The sequence below is a fragment of the Drosophila serrata genome, unplaced genomic scaffold, assembly GCF_035046125.1.
Source record: "Drosophila serrata isolate PLE 108 unplaced genomic scaffold, ASM3504612v1 contig_276, whole genome shotgun sequence".
NCBI classification, from domain to species: domain Eukaryota; kingdom Metazoa; phylum Arthropoda; class Insecta; order Diptera; family Drosophilidae; genus Drosophila; species Drosophila serrata.
In genome coordinates this window covers 377,234-393,270 of record NW_028257174.1, presented here as the reverse complement: position 1 = coordinate 393,270, position 16,037 = coordinate 377,234, and the positions used below count along the sequence as shown (strand labels likewise).

The 16,037-nt window shown below is 35.4% G+C and overlaps 3 protein-coding genes across 4 annotated transcripts; 2 read left to right on the top strand and 1 right to left on the bottom strand.

The window, feature by feature from the left end:
• Positions 1-222: 222 nt before the first annotated feature.
• On the top strand, positions 223-4,774 carry MTPAP (mitochondrial poly(A) polymerase). Of its 2 annotated transcripts, XM_020946105.2 has the most exons (3): positions 223-447; positions 515-1,379; positions 3,612-4,774. In XM_020946105.2, exons 1-3 carry the CDS (start codon positions 360-362, stop codon positions 4,546-4,548), a joined length of 1,890 nt encoding a protein of 629 aa, XP_020801764.2. In that variant the 5' UTR covers positions 223-359; the 3' UTR covers positions 4,549-4,774. The 2 variants fall into 2 exon arrangements, with proteins under 2 accessions (XP_020801764.2, XP_086691389.1); XM_086835263.1 differs by lacking the exons at positions 223-447; positions 515-1,379 and adding an exon at positions 3,254-3,538.
• Positions 1,596-3,297, bottom strand: Tsp2A (tetraspanin 2A). Its single transcript, XM_020946106.2, has 2 exons — positions 3,179-3,297; positions 1,596-2,489 (listed from the first exon to the last, which is right to left on the bottom strand). Exon 2 carries the CDS (start codon positions 2,476-2,478, stop codon positions 1,744-1,746), a length of 735 nt encoding a protein of 244 aa, XP_020801765.1. The 5' UTR covers positions 2,479-2,489; positions 3,179-3,297; the 3' UTR covers positions 1,596-1,743.
• Positions 4,775-10,340: 5,566 nt separating the features above from the next.
• Positions 10,341-15,112, top strand: LOC110178853 (alpha-tocopherol transfer protein). The gene is made up of 5 exons (XM_020946113.2): positions 10,341-10,688; positions 12,396-12,555; positions 14,025-14,106; positions 14,250-14,677; positions 14,746-15,112. Exons 1-5 carry the CDS (start codon positions 10,586-10,588, stop codon positions 14,867-14,869), a joined length of 897 nt encoding a protein of 298 aa, XP_020801772.2. The 5' UTR covers positions 10,341-10,585; the 3' UTR covers positions 14,870-15,112.
• Positions 15,113-16,037: the final 925 nt, after the last annotated feature.

Genomic DNA, 16,037 nt, shown 5'->3' with positions numbered 1-16,037 from the left:
TTGAAATTATGCGCCAATGTTGTGGCAATCGATAACACCCCGGCCAGGGCTAGTCGATAAACGTCTTCGTTGAGAGTTTTCAAATTTGAACTCCTCATGTTGGGGTTATTTTCCTGAATGGAAGTCTCGCTTAAATGCTGTTTACATGGCCTATGGTCAGAGTTCTCAAACATATTTTTTGATTTTATTTCCATAACTTTTATAATCTGCCGCACAACCAGGGCTGCATCGATAACATCTCGCCGTAACCTCAAACGGCCACCGAGAGCTATCGGCATATTATTATTATTATTATTTTAGTTGCAAGGAGCGCTGGTGCGTAGGATTTCGCACCACCTGCAACCGAGCCCACACCCGCCATGAACAGCCTTGTGCGACGCACCCATCACCTCCATCAGCTGTGGCGCACATATTGCAGCGCTCCGGGGGCGGCCAGCCGGAATACAGGTGAGTTCGGAGGAGGAGATTCTTGGCACTTGTAGAGACCCAACATTTATGTCACCTCTGTCCACAGGTCGGCCCAGCTACGAGGAGTTCATTGGCCAGCAACAGGGACAGGCCCAGCGCAGCATCATCGTCCAGGTGAGCTCCGAGAAGTCGTACGCGGAGTTGTATAACTACTGCAGCCGGTTCGGCTCCATCCTCGGCGCTCATCACTATTGCGTGCGGCAGGACGAGGCGCTGCACTATGTCCTGCTGGAATATGCCACGGCCGGTGAGGCAGCGGCTGCCATCGATGCTGGCGTTACCAATGGCGAACTGAGCGGTGTTCCCGTCCGCTCGCCCTTCCTCTGGTTCCGTGCGGCAGCGGCAGCAGGTGCACGGCGTGGTCCCAAGCTAACTGCGGCCCCGGCACCGGCCGCCCTGCTCTCCGTCGACGGCAATCGACCGGTGGAAAAGGATCACCTGCTGTCGGTGCTCCGCAGCGCCAGCAATATTGAGGAGCAAGTGCAACTACTGCATCAGCATTCGCGCCTGAACGAGCTGGGCGTACGGCTGCGCTTCCTGGCCGCCCTGCAGGTGCAACAGGCCATCGCAGGCATGTTTCCCACCGCCCAGGCTTTGCCCTTTGGGTCGTCGGTCAATGGTTTTGGCAAAATGGGCTGCGATCTGGATCTGATCTTGCGTTTCGACAACGATACGGGTGGCGGCGGGAGCGCTGCCAAGCTGGAGCCATCACGACTAGTGTACCATACCAAGGAGAACCTGAGCAATGGACGATCACAGACGCAACGGCACATGGAGTGCTTTGGTGATATGCTGCATCTGTTCCTGCCGGGCGTATGCCATGTGCGGCGCATCCTGCAGGCAAGGGTGCCCATCATTAAGTATCATCACGAGCATCTGGATCTGGAGATTGATTTGAGCATGAGCAACCTGTGAGTAGGAAATGTCTTTATAATTTATCTTCTTTCCTTCTTTTGTATCATTAGACGAAATGATTTAGCCAGGACTCTTGGGTCTTTGTTCTTCAGATAACTTTTAGGCTTCTAAAGCTAAGTTCCTTGCTTTTCTCCGTGTTTAATTAATCAGTAATCAAGCTGGCAGAGTGTCCGTGTGTCTTTTTTGTCCGAGTTTATAAAAAACCAGAGTTCTTTGGGTGGGGGTCGCAATCTTTATTGTACTTATTGTTCGAATTGGATGTGAATTCTTATATCTATCGAAGGGTCTTGTGTCGTTGTCGTATATCTACTAACTTAAGCTAATTAGGCACTCATTACTCCTCACTCGCCACTGTCCACTTTAGCGACGATAGTTAGTGGCCTGCTCTTCCTCCTTCTTGACCGCCTGCACAAGGACAAAGCTCATTACGGCACAGATGACATTCAGCAGGCCCAGGGTCATGGCCAGTGCCACAATCCAACCGGTTTTACCCTCAAAGAACCAGGTCAGCTCATCCACACAGCCATTGAAGAAGGCATTCCCACTGACAGTGTCGCGACAGGAGCTGGGCAGAGGTTGACGCAAATCGAGATAATCCCAAGGTCCACTAGCTCCACAGCAACCGATATTCTCCTGGATCATGGTCAGCACGTAGCTGGAGTATGTATATTCCGATGTGGCCACAAAGCCGCGAAGCGACACATTCAACAGGGGCTGCAAACTGGAATTCATGGTGCTGAACTGCATAAGGACCGCTGATCCCGCCACCGTGGCTATAAATCCAAAGATTTGTGTGCCCACAAAGACGAACAGGGCCAGTGTGTTCTCCATCAAGGCACTCAGACAGCCCAAGAAGCTCACCGCCATCATGATAATGCTAATGCCAATGAGAACGTAGACGCCAATGTAAAAGGATTGCGCCTCCAGGATGCGTAGCCAATCGTTGAAACCGGGCTCAGCACGCAGCCAAACGGAGAGAGCGAACAGAGCTGTGGCTATCATCCAGGCAACGATGTTGAAACAGAAGAGCGTGTACTTGACGCAGCCAATCTGCTTCTCCAGCTGCTCCTCGGCGGCGCCATAGCCGATGCCCATGGTTCAGGAAGCTGTAAGAGCAAGGAATATATATTTATATATATTTTAAATGATTGAAAAGAGTCCGGGGAAGCTCCTAAAGAACTTGAAAACGAAATCTGTAGATGTACTTAAACTTCTCCTCCTTTGAGGAGTCACCTCATTCAAGTAATCCCCTTTCCTGCCTTCCTGAGTCATCTCAAAAGCTCACCCTGGCCTGGCGGCCGCCTTTATTAATCACAATGTTCGTTTGATTTTAACCTGGTTGATGTCTCTCTTACACCACCACCTGCTGCTCCTCTCTATCTCTCTACCGCGTTCTTGGTGCTCTCTCTCTGCTGGTCTTATCGCCAGTGTGTGTTTAGCAAATAAACCTTATCAGAGCCACGCACTAAAGGTGATTAATACCTTGCGAGCAATTGCAACACCCAAAAGAGAATAGTTAACAAATATGTGGGTTTAAGGTTTTCTTAAAGGATATTAGATGTTTTTCTTAAATAGATTGTTATAACATCTTAAGAACTTTAAATTCCCTTTCTGATATATGATATTTATCAAGTATTTCCATTCTAAAAACCTTGCTTTCACTTCACTAAATATATCTTTGGGTGTGGTTCTTGTTTTCTATGTTTTAGAATATAATTTAAAACACTTTAAGGTCACTTAAAAAAATATAATCACTTTAAACAGGTTTCTCTTTCACTTGAAACTCAAAATTCACCTTGTTTTTGAAGACGTTTAATCACCAGAAAAAAAAATGAGGTAACAGAACCCGTAGAGTACAGAGATCCGTTGGCTTCGTTCGTTGAAATCGTTTTGAGATACGCAATGGTGACAACATCCAGGCCAGGCAAGACCCAGTTGGAAGCGCTAGATAAGAAAGCTTTTGGCCAGCTCGATAAGATAAGATAGCGACAGGTGCTGGCGACGAGGATTGCCAAATGCCGTGTAAATACATATCTCTCTCGCTGGCGAGAGAGCAGGTGAATCAGTGATCTCCCCCAGGCATGCCAATGGCCATGATTCACTTACTGATAAGCCCCAAATGTTGCACTCATATCCGGCCTGTAGAAAGATGGGGGTGGGTCAGTTCTTTAACTATGAATTTCTGTCCATAAACATCCATTCATATCTCCTCTTGTTATCTCTTCCAGCACTGGCTACTACATGTCCGAGCTGCTGTACATGTTCGGCGAACTGGATGTGCGAGTTCGACCGCTTACCTTTAGCATCCGACGGTGGGCACAGTCCTGCGGACTGACGAACCCTTCGCCTGGACGCTGGATCAGTAACTTCTCGCTCACGTGCCTGGTCATGTTCTTTCTGCAGCAGCTGCGTCAACCCATTTTACCCACAATATCGGCATTGACAAAGGCGGCCGAGCCGTCGGATATGCGTATCACCGAGGATGGTATTAATTGTACCTTTGCCCGTGACCTGGAGCGTCTGGCCTTCCGGAGTCGCAATCAGAGCTCGCTGAGTGAGCTGCTACTTCAGTTCTTTGAGTTCTACTCGCAGTTTGACTTCCACAATCGAGCCATCTCGCTGAATGAGGGAAGAGCCCTAGCCAAGCCGGATCACTCGGCCATGTATATTGTAAATCCGCTGGAGCAGTTGCTCAATGTCAGCAAGAATGTCAGCTTGGAGGAGTGCGAAAGATTGCGCATCGAGGTGAGGAATGCTGCCTGGGTGCTCGAATCGGAGGTGGAAAGTGTTTCGCTTTCGCCAGAGGCTAGTGAAGGTCACAATAACAAGAACAATAACAACGAACGACTGGAGATGTCCTGGGGATTGCTGAATCTATTCAAGCAGCCGGAGAAGGCAGTCATTCGGCCAAATATGTTCTTCAAGCCGCGCATGGTGGAGGTTAGTGATCTGTTTGAGCAGAAGGAATCCTCTTCTGCACCCACTGCCAGTCCCAGTCCGAGTACCCCAGAACCAACAATCACATATAAGAGCGCCTCGGTGCGTCAACAGGTGCAGACCATCAAGGCGGCCACGCGTTCCGAGCTGAAGCAGCTCCGTGGATCAGCGAATGGCAGCAGTGCTGCCCCGGCAAACAGTCCAAAGAACAGGCGGAGCAGCAGGTGATGCCTGGTCCGCCTGGACCGTGTACATACCCTACGTAGGATTAACTACAGGCTAAACTGTAACTAAACTGATCGTTGTTCATACTGTTAAACCCTCCTTTTAATCCTCCTCCTAAGTAAGCTAAGTCCTAGCTAAGATCGTGCGCCAATGTTGAGTATTTAAATCAATTTTTGTATCGACGAATAAAAGAAAATTTATGAGGCCAGAAAAATATAATTAAAAATAATACAATGCTTCTTTTTTACTTGACTGTGCCTGTAATTATTGTTATGGAAAGAGAATGGGTTATAAGTGAAATAAAGTTTTTGAATATTATTAGATTCTTTTTGGAAAACTATTGTCTTATAGTAAATTTTTTTAATATTCTTACAAATTGTATATGTATAAAGAATAATTATTTGCCTTATTAATCTTAATTTATTACTGAATTAAAGCCTCTGAAGTATAGATAGTTTTATACCCTTATAATTTTTGTTAAAAGCTTGAAACTATGTGAAGGAGTCATTTCCGACCATATAAATCATATATATTCTTGATCAGGATAAACAGGCGAATCTTTCTAGGCATTTAGGAAGGAAGAAAATTTTTGAAATTTTTTTTCTAAATTTTTAAAGCTTATTTTTCATTGTTAACACTTTAAAAAATTGACAAAAATTATAATAGCTTAAAGTTTCAGTTTAGGTATGCAGATTTATTAAACTATTTAAAACTAGAACAGAACAACTTTCCGATTTGAAATTAATGCTTTTTTGACTATGTTATGCAATTTTTAAATTTTAATTTATCGATAAAATTGTCATATAAAAATATAGTTAATATCGATTAAAAAATGGTAATGCACCTTCAGTCAGAAGCTTAAAAGAAGGTGAAGGAGTCATTTTCGACCCTATAAATCATATAAATTCTTGCTAAGGATAAACAGGCGAATCTTTCTAGGCATTTAGGAAGGAAGAAAATTTTTGAACATTTTTTTCTAAATTTTTAAAGCTTATTTTTCATTGTTAACACTTTAAAAAATTGACAAAAATTATAATAGCTTAAAGTTTCAGTTTAGGTATGCAGATTTATTAAACTATTAAAAACTAGAACAGAACAACTTTCCGATTTGAAATTAATGCTTTTTTGACTATGTTATGCAATTTTTAAATTTTAATTTATCGATAAAATTGTCATATAAAAATATAGTTAATATCGATTAAAAAATGGTAATGCACCTTCAGTCAGAAGCTTAAAAGAAGGTGAAGGAGTCATTTTCGACCCTATAAATCATATAAATTCTTGCTAAGGATAAACAGGCGAATCTTTCTAGGCATTTAGGAAGGAAGAAAATTTTTGAACATTTTTTTCTCAATTTTTAAAGCTTATTTTTCATTGTTAACACTTTAAAAAATTGACAAAAATTATAATAGCTTAAAGTTTCAGTTTAGGTATGCAGATTTATTAAACTATTAAAAACTAGAACAGAACAACTTTCCGATTTGAAATTAATGCTTTTTTGGCTAAGTTATGAATTTTTACATCTTTGATTTGTAGATAAAATAGACTTTATATGGTTCATATGTACATATATCTGTAAATTCACCTTGTTACTATATAAAAAATTAAATCCCACTCAGCTAAAAGGAATTACAAATAATGATAGTGTCCAAATATCTAATGCAATCTTCCATCAAAAACATAATTTCGAAATTACAAAATTTCAAAATCAATCAAACAAGATATTGTAGAAGGGCTATCGCTCTCGAGAATAATGAATATGTCTGTTGCAGCATTGCTAACGATCATGAGTTGGTTTTTTAAGTTTGAGTGAGTTGAAGCTTTTAAGCTTAAATATTTTTGTTTTGTATATTTTTACCTCACCTGCATAATGCACTTATCATTCTTTACTTTGACCAAAATGTGCAATAATTTGCATGACGACTTTTGTAACCGCCAATTCGTTTTTGTGGTAATGATGATGCTGTCGGCTGTCGGTTTTTGTGGCCGTAATTAGTCGTCAATGTACGCGTATTCTGGCTAATTGATTTTAGCCAAATGATGCAAAACAAAAATGGCAAACAGCAGAGAGTACCAAGCTATGGTTTATTTATTTAAAAAAATATATATATGATTTATGAAGTCGGAAATTACTTCTCTACTCCATTGCAAACTTGTAACTAAAATTATAATGCCTCAGCAAAGTTTAAAAAATGAAAAGTAGAGTAATATAATTAAATGAAAAAGAAGAGATTATTTTAACTTGCTTTCCATGCATCTTTGTAACTACTTGCTATTTTTGCAATGAAGATTTTAATTACCAATTTACAATTATTAATTAGTAACTAAGTAACTAGCAAAAGTTTTCCCTAAAGAAATCTATAATACAGGGCAGTAGGATCTAAGATCGTATAAAATATATATATATAATATATATAAAAAATACATATATTTTATAAATAAAATATATATTATATACACTTCCTACTAAAACTAATGTCACGCCAAGGACGTAGCAAAGTGCCAAGAACGAGCCAATAGCATTCACATGACCATAATTCCCATACCAAAAATTCACGAAAAATACGAGTTAAACTACCATTTACCTCTTTTTTTACCATTTTAATTTGTCAGTTAGCACTTTATTATTTTTTTTTTGTCAAAGTCTGTCTTGGGCCTTTGTTGTTTTTGTTTTTTTATGGAAGTGTTGGCCGCCGCCCTGGCCAAGTTCCATTTTCAAGGCCAAAGGGGTGGAGGAGGGGTTTCTTTGCGTGCTTTTCGCTGCGTTGGCTTTCGGGTTTTAATAAGTTTTACAGCTGCACTCAAAATTGGCAGTCAAGTGACTACAGTCGAGCCTGACTAAAGCGAAAAAATTATAAAAATTATTTACATGGCGTATGAGCAATTTTATTTAACATATAAGTAAGAGAATGTAATAAAAACCTTTATTTTAACTATGATTTGTAAGCTAAACTAATATTTTTGGTTACAGTAGGGTCTGACTAACGTGAATAAATTATATATTATATACATATATAATTGATCTTTTTTACTCAACCCACATGGCGTATGAGTAATTTTCTTTAGTAGTAACAGAAATATATGTTTTATTAAATATGATTTGTAAGCTAAACACTTATTTTTGGTTACAGTCGGGCCTGACTAACGTGATTAAATTATATAATAAACATAAATGATTTTTCTTATTCGACCCACATGGCGTATGAGTAATTTTCTTTAGTAGTTAGAGAATAGAAAAACATTTTTTTAAATATAATTTTTAAGCTTAACAAATATTTTCGGTTACAGTCGGGCCTGACTAAGGTGAATAAATTATAATATATATTTATATAAATGATCTCTTTCACCCGACCCACATGGCGTATGAGTAATTTTCTTCAGTAATAACAAATATATATATATTTTTTAAATATGATTTGTAAGCTAAAAAAATTACTATTGGTTAAAATCGGGCCTGACTAACGTAAATAAATTATATTTATAAGTGATGTTTCATACTCAACCCACATGGCGTATAAGCAATTTTTATTGATAGAAAAGAGTAGAAACTTATGTATAAATTATTTTTCTTCACCAAAATCTAATGAATTAATACGACCAAAAATTAACTATTTAACTAAAAAATAACTCTTTTATTTTAAATAATAACTAAATTTAGGCACAAAATTAAAATGTACAATTAATTGTGGATACTCTGCTTGTGCAGAGAAATAAGCTAAAAAAAAATTGGTAAATATATAGTAATTCGATCTTTGCAAGTTGGACTGTTAATACGATCGGTGTCTATATTTTTTCCGTTTTTTTTCTGTCTCTGGTTCTCTGCCAGCAGAAATGTAAGTCGGTTTTCGCTTTCGCCGCTTGCTTCTCTTCTCGCTGTTGACAGTTTTGTTTTAGTTTATGTTTATATTGTTGTTGTTGTTGTTGTTGTTGTTGTTGATGTTGTTGTCTTCTGTTGTTGAGTTGTAAATAGTTTAACTTGCGAAACACGTACGAAAGCGGTAGCATAGCCAGCATAACAAGTGGAGCGACTACGACTACGACTTTGCCTCGACTTGCCGAAAATTGTTTGCCAATGTCGCGATAAAAAATAAAGCTTGGAAACCAAACTGAAGCCAACAAGAAACGGCAACTAAAAAAAGCATAAAAAGTATAAGAAAATCAAAAAGATAAGAGAAAATGAAAACGAACCTAAAGATACCCTAAGATTTATATTAAGTCTAAAGTTGAAGTCATTCAACATAACATTAATGATCAAATCTCTGGTCAGTAATAAATTAAATGATAAATAATTATTAAAAAAAAATATACATATAATAATAAAATAAATAATAAATAAATACAAAAATAAAAGAGGTATTTAATGAAAGAAATTGTTTAAATAAATTATACCGAATAGGAAACAAAACTTTGGCCATATCGTTTCTACAAATTTTAATAAGATAGGCAAAGATGCTGTCTTTTCGTCTAGATCGAATTGCCTGGTTATGCTTTCTGTTAAAAATCCAGTTAACCTCTCGAAGCAGAAACACATAAAGGGTAACAAAAAGTCGAGCAAACTGGGCTTTGGCCACGACCGACGCCATGGAAAGCCATCGTTGGAGCCGTGAGGCAGCCGGAAAAACCGCCACAGCAGCACCCACGCAATATACACACACGCAAAATTCATACACACAGCACCGCACACACACACACACACACACATACGCACACCCTCGGTTTTTGACCTTCTGACACAGAAAAGTAAACAATGTACCTTATTCGTGTATCGAAAATTGCACAACACCAAAGAGACACGTTGCCAACGTGGCGATATAAGCCCAAATTAAGCTATGTTTATAATAATTTAATTTCAGATCGAAGTATATTATTATTATTATGATTAATTTAAAAGGTATGATAATTAAAGGGGCTTAAATAGTACAAAAAAGTATGATCAGAACCTACGAATTTTGATTTATATTCTCTGAATTTTAGCATAAAGAGAAGTGCTTGTACTTTATTTGTATTTTACTTATTTTTTGCTTTACTTATTTTGAAATTATCTTTAAAATATCCTTGAAGGAAAAGAGTTTGCATTTGTATAAGTAAAATATATATACATATCAAAATGGTTTTTTTTAGCTTTATATTTATTTACGTGTAGAAAAAATTAGCATAAATTAGTGAGAGTAATCTAGATCACTGGGCCAAGTTACCAAAATTCCAAAAAACTGTTTAAACGACAAACCAAACCAAAATAAAACCAAAATAAATAAGATAAAAAGTATAAATAATATAAAAAATAAATTATAAAATAATATATATATATTTATAATAATATAAATAATATAAAAACTATAAATAATATGAAAAATAAACATAAAATTGCATATATAAAATACAAATAAATAATTACCAACTAGCCTTAATTATTGTTTCTTAATTAGTTAAGAATTTATTTGTAAAACTTTAATATATTTTATAGACTGACTGCAGAGGTTATATTTTATATGAGCTATATTTTAAGCAGTGGGTTAAATTAAAAAAATATTTAATATAATATTAATTTATTTAATTTAATATTCATTTAATATTAAATATTTTTTTTTAATTTAACCCTTTTTAACTTTCAGTGAACAAAGGATGAAAAGGGAACGAGAAAAGAAAAGGAGAGAGATAACAGCAACAGCAAAAACCGCAAACAGCACACACACACATACACCTGCACGAGGAGCTACACTTACACTTACATTTCCATTGATCGCATGGCTTCCATTATTCCAGCACTTTGGATTCCAGCACCTGGATTATTATTTGCGATGCCAGCAGCGGACAGCGAAGCCGGCAGAGAGCAAAGCAGCAGCAGCAGCAGCGGCAACTTGACGAGAAGCCAAAAAACGAAGCCCAATCAGTTGCAGTCGCGAATTAGCGTCCAACAGACGCTCTCCATAAGCTCTCTACAGGTTTTTCCTTATCTCTCCCCATCTCGCTTACTCGCGGAAGTACGATAGGTCAACATTTTGATATTTCGATAGTGCGATAGTGCGATAGTACCGGCAAAATGGTGCACTTCAATGAGCAGAACGAGGATCAGCTAATGGCCAAGCGGGTTCAGGAGCTGCAGGAGTGGGCCAAAAACCACTTACAGTTGCCACCAAATATATGTGTGTAAAATAAACAATATATTTTTTTCAAGTGTACTCACTGGAAAGTTATTTGTTTTGATTTGTTTGCAAAGAGAGCCTAAAGATAATGCAATAAATGTAAATGTAAAAAGGAACAAAATATATATTGCAAATTTGTTGTACATATAAAACTTCACCCATCAACAAATAGTAATGAATAATTAATAAATTATTGCTTATTATGTGAACTGATATTTGCATATTTTTTGCACAAAAAAATCGACACAAGCAAATGGTATTTCAAAATGTATCCAGATTTTTGCATATAAGCGAAATAAAAGGCAAAAGACGTGTGACCTCTTTCAGGAAAAAAGCACAAAACAAGAAAGGAAACTTATATACCTTTTATATTTACAATCAAGATATAGGATCGTAAAAGAAATGCATTCTTTGAACTTATAATTTTTTAAGCAAATTTTTCTGACAAATCAAAGTTTAAAAATCCCATAACTAAGCCAAAAAGGCATTAATTTTAAATCGGAAAGCTGTCCCATGTTAGTTTTTATTAAATGTATAAATCTGCATAGTCAGTTTAAAAATTAAAAAAGTTAAAATTTTTATCGAATTTTTTCGCAATTTTAACGATGTAACCCTTTATAAAATCTTTAAAATTTAGAAAAAATTAAATTTTTGCCTTAGATGGCTAAAAAGATTTGCTTGTTGATGCTGATCAAGAATGTATATGATTTATAGGGTCGGAAATGACTCCTTCACTTTCTTTTAAGCTTCTGACTAAAATAAGAATACCATTTCTTGAGTCGATATTTTGATATTTTTATATGAAAATTTATTCTACAAATTAAAGCTTAAAAAACTCATAACTAAGCTTAAAAAGCATTAATTTCAAATCGGAAAGTTGTTCTGTTCTAGTTTTTAATAGTTTAATAAATCTGCATTCTCATATTTTAACTTTAAACCATTTCAATTTTTGTCAATTTTTTAAAATGTTAACAATGAATATAAAGGCTAAAAAATTTGAAAAAAAAATTTTCAAAAATTTTCTTGCTTTCTAAATATCTAGAAAGATTCGCCTGTTTATGCTGATCAAGAATATATATGATTTATAGGGTCGGAAATGACTCCTTCACTTAGTTTCGAGCTTTTAACTGAAATTATAATACCATTATATTGGAATAACCAGATTAAATTGTAAAGTATAATACAGGGACTGTACCATAGCATTTTTTCAACATAGTCGTAATATTTAAAAGCTCTTGAATATATATAAAAATATATTGAGTAATATATATTAAGCATATTAATTCTATATAATAAAATACCCAGTAATTGATCTTAAAAACCTTGATATTTCACATAGTTTGTTTACCTTCTTACTTGCACTAAATGTATGCTTAATTTGTTTTTTAAAATCTCATAAAAATAAAGTAACTCCCCATTAATTTGATAAATTCATAAATATTTAATAACTTTAAATAATTTCTTCATTTTTACCTGTGTATGACGATGACCAACTAACTCAGGTTAGTGAGTAGGTCAATTGCCTGCAAGAGATGCGAGTCCACTGCATTCGCAGTTGCATAACCCCCAAGACAGCACATCTACTCTTGCCATACTTGTATGGGCACACTCGTATTCGAACTCTTATTCGTATTAGTATTCATACTCTTATTCGTATTAGTATTCATACTTGTATTCGTAGTGGTAATCATACCAATTCCTCCACAGCCTGCCTGCTGCTGCGCCGCTTTCTGCACACAACGCGGGGCGATCTTTCAGCCGCCCAGCGCCTCATCGAGCACAACTTTGGACTGCGGAATAAATATGCCAACATTTTCATCGATCGAGATCCCCTGGATGCCAGTTCCCAGCAGCTGTTGCAAGTGGCGTAAGTTGAGATTCAATTTTAGAATTTTTAAAAATTTTTATAAGGGTATTTTAGAATTTTTAGAAATATTTTTAAGGGAATTTTATAAAAATCCAACAGGAATAGTCCTACTGGTTTGGAATAATATAACAACTTCAAGAATGTCTTTGCTTTAATATTTAAAATATAAAAAATCCCTCTTAGAGTGATCTGAAAATTCTAAAGTATACATTTTGCCACATGATCTGAAAATTCTAAAGTATTCAAGCTGAAAATATTCAAATCCGATCGGTATCAAAGTTAACTAAATATATTCATGGTAAATAAGATAACCTGTTGCATTCATCGTCAGACAAATAATTTTTGGGAACTGAAAATATAGTTAAGTCCCAATTTTAGCCTTGAGTTACCAAAAAGTGCTCATAAACCATAATTAAAGACCATTAAAAAAGACCGTAAAAATTAAATAATGATATACAGGTTCCTTCAAAAATACTTGTAAAGCAATATTAAATATCATAAAAATTCTGTTGAGGTTAACAAAAATATGATATATAGAAATATCTATAAAGCAAAAATTGAAGGTAGCTAAAATTAACAAAAAAGCTAAGTTAAAAATCATAAAAATGTAAGAAATAAAGGTATAGGTCAGGCTCCTACTAAAAATACAAAAATAAAAATTTTTCCACTACCAAAACGAGAATATTAATGATATAGGTGATTTAATCCCTTAAGGTTTATATCAACTTCAAAATGAATTAAAACAATTATGGCATATTGACCTCCCTTTGAATTTTTAATTAGGTAAATCTTATACAAAAAGATTTAAAAACCAGCCAACCGTGAAAAACATAAATATAAGTTAAGTCATTTTTAGTTAGCTAAAATTATTGTTTTTGTATTCGTTAATTTGTTAATGTCAAACAAAAAGAGGACACATGTCTTACCTTAATAAATTAAAGACTTGTAATTGCTTTATTTTTTGTTATTAACAAGCTTGACGGGTTTTTAAGTGTATATAGAAAAATGAATAATAATGAACAATAAAATTTTAGTTACACAAATCAGGAAAAGAAAGGGGTGTCTCTTGGTCTGGTTACAATTTCAAGACAAAGAACTAGTTAATGATTGGTTATATTTTTAAATACAGACTTTTGAAGTTGTCAAAATCACAATAAGCGATTGATTAATAATTACATATTTCTATGAACTCAGAGTTTCACTGGAATTATTAACTATGTAGAATTAGTAATCACAACTTTGGATCTTGCACTTTGACTTACGAGGAGTGTATTATTTGCTAAGAATTCACCTGCACTTTGTGGTTAATTTTCGCTCAGTGTTTGCACTAACAAAGTGCATTGGCATATCAACCGGTTTTGGGTCTGGTATCCCGAAATCACCCGGCTTTTATACTATATATATCTATATATATATATCTGTATATATATTTATTGGTTAACTCTCTTTTTTTGCCTTCTTTTTTGCAGTGATCTTGTGCCTTTGCCTGGCCTGACACCGGAGAACAATAAGCTGCTCTTTTACCGCCTCGTTGACTTTGATGCGGATAAAGTGAGTGTGGAATAATAAGAGCTATATCTAAAGGCTTATTATTAAATAACTTAATATAAATACAAATGATAAATATATACTTCACTCTTTTTATAATTTAAATATCTAAACCATTTAATTAATATATAAAACAATATTTGCAGTTCAACTTTACGGCCGGAATCAAGGTGTTCTTCATGGTCGCCGACTGTCGCTTTGCCGTCGAGGACAAGGGTCCTTTATCCGATGGAGAAATACCAATTTTTGATATGGCTGGCTATACATTGCGCCATCTGACCAAGACAGCACTCGGAGCACTTCGTGTCTACATGAAGTTCGTCCAGGAGGCGCATCCTGTGAGGCTCAAGGAGATTCATGTCCTCAATTGCCCCTCCTATGTGGACAAAGTGATGGCCGTGGTGAAACCATTTATCAAGAGCGAAGTCTTCAAGCTGATCCATTTCCATTTGCCGGGAGCAGAGACGCCATATCGTCATTTTCCACGCTCCATGTTGCCGGAAGAATATGGCGGCGAGGCGGGCAAAATGGCGGACCTGAAGGCAGAGTGGATGCAGTTGCTCAAGGAGCAAAGGTGGGTACTTTTGGATAAACTCTATATAATTTTTATAACTTCTAATTATTTTATTATCTTCTTTTTAGGGACTATCTGATGGATTCACAAAACTGGCAGATAAACAAGCTCAAAAAAGGCAGTCGAGGCAAGACCAACGATGCCGCAGCCTCAGAAATATCACAAAATCTTCGCAGTTTGGAAATAGATTAATGTCGGGATTTATATATGTTACTGTTAATTACGTTTTAAATTAATGCTTTAATTTCTGCGGGTACATCCCATATTTATGTGCTAAGCTACAGTGGGTGCATATATCATACTTAAAGGATTTTAAAATGTAACGTGAAGGAAGCCTTGTAAAATCCTAACTTATGTATTTTTTGTTTGTTTTTTTCTGATTCAATTCCCCCAGCTGGGCTTGGGTTTATGTTAATAAATATGTATAATATATTATGTTTAATGTTATCACGTATATATTTGTTGCTACTCAAAGCTCCTTAATGCCGGATATGGAATATAGGTAACTATAAAACTGCGATTTTTACTTCAGAAGCTTCTTTAAGAAAACTTTAATAAATTACTATAATGAACAATTGTAACAAGGTTTTTATACCCTTCCAAGCTTGAAACTAAGTGAAAGAAGCATTTCCGACCTCATAAATCATATATATTCTTGATCAGTTTAAAAAACCGAATCAATCTAGCTATGTTCCGCATAAATTAAATTTTTTCAAAATTTTGAAAAATTTTTAAGGGGTTACATCGTTAAAATTGTCAAAAAATTGGCAAAAATTTTAATTTATTTTTTATTTTAAGCTGAGTATGCAGATTTATTAAGCTCTTAATAACTAACATTAGAAAGCTTTCCGAATTCAAATTAATGCATTTTTGTCTTAGTTATGAAATTTTTAGTATTTGATTTGTAGAAAAAATTGCCATATAATAATATTGATTTTTTATCTTAGATATGATCGATTAGATACTATAATTAAATTGAAAATTGCAAGAGTTAATAAATTTGGGCTTCCAGATATTAGTTTCCTTTATTTTTTAAATAAATATTTAACTTAGCCGCCTGAAAATATGCCGTAAATTAAAAGAAATGCGCTGGACTGTCATGTTTATTATAAAACCATGTTAACAATTGCAGTGGACACTCCGTAAAGTCAATCAAGATTCCAAAAAAACCCTTTCACGCAAAATATTTTTTATTTAATAAAAAAACAAAACAGTTTTATAATTTGTTTGTTCTGAAATATTTCATGTTTTCTATAATTCCTGTATTCCTGTAATTCCTAATTAATTTGTTTTTTAGTACACATAAATAATTTTTATTGCTGACTTTAATTATTTACTTAACAAAAATATACTAGGAGAA

Bases quoted from the DNA above. Each gene is read 5' to 3' on its own strand.
- MTPAP (XM_020946105.2), top strand. From the start codon at position 360: ATGAACAGCCTTGTGCGACGCACCCATCACCTCCATCAGCTGTGGCGC. The intron at 448-514 runs GTGAGTTCGGAG...CTCTGTCCACAG, and splicing joins GGCGGCCAGCCGGAATACAG to GTCGGCCCAGCTACGAGGAG. The intron at 1,380-3,611 runs GTGAGTAGGAAA...TATCTCTTCCAG, and splicing joins GATTTGAGCATGAGCAACCT to CACTGGCTACTACATGTCCG.
- Tsp2A (XM_020946106.2), bottom strand. From the start codon at position 2,478: ATGGGCATCGGCTATGGCGCCGCCGAGGAGCAGCTGGAGAAGCAGATT.
- LOC110178853 (XM_020946113.2), top strand. From the start codon at position 10,586: ATGGTGCACTTCAATGAGCAGAACGAGGATCAGCTAATGGCCAAGCGG. The intron at 12,556-14,024 runs GTAAGTTGAGAT...TCTTTTTTGCAG, and splicing joins CAGCAGCTGTTGCAAGTGGC to TGATCTTGTGCCTTTGCCTG. The intron at 14,107-14,249 runs GTGAGTGTGGAA...CAATATTTGCAG, and splicing joins TTGACTTTGATGCGGATAAA to TTCAACTTTACGGCCGGAAT.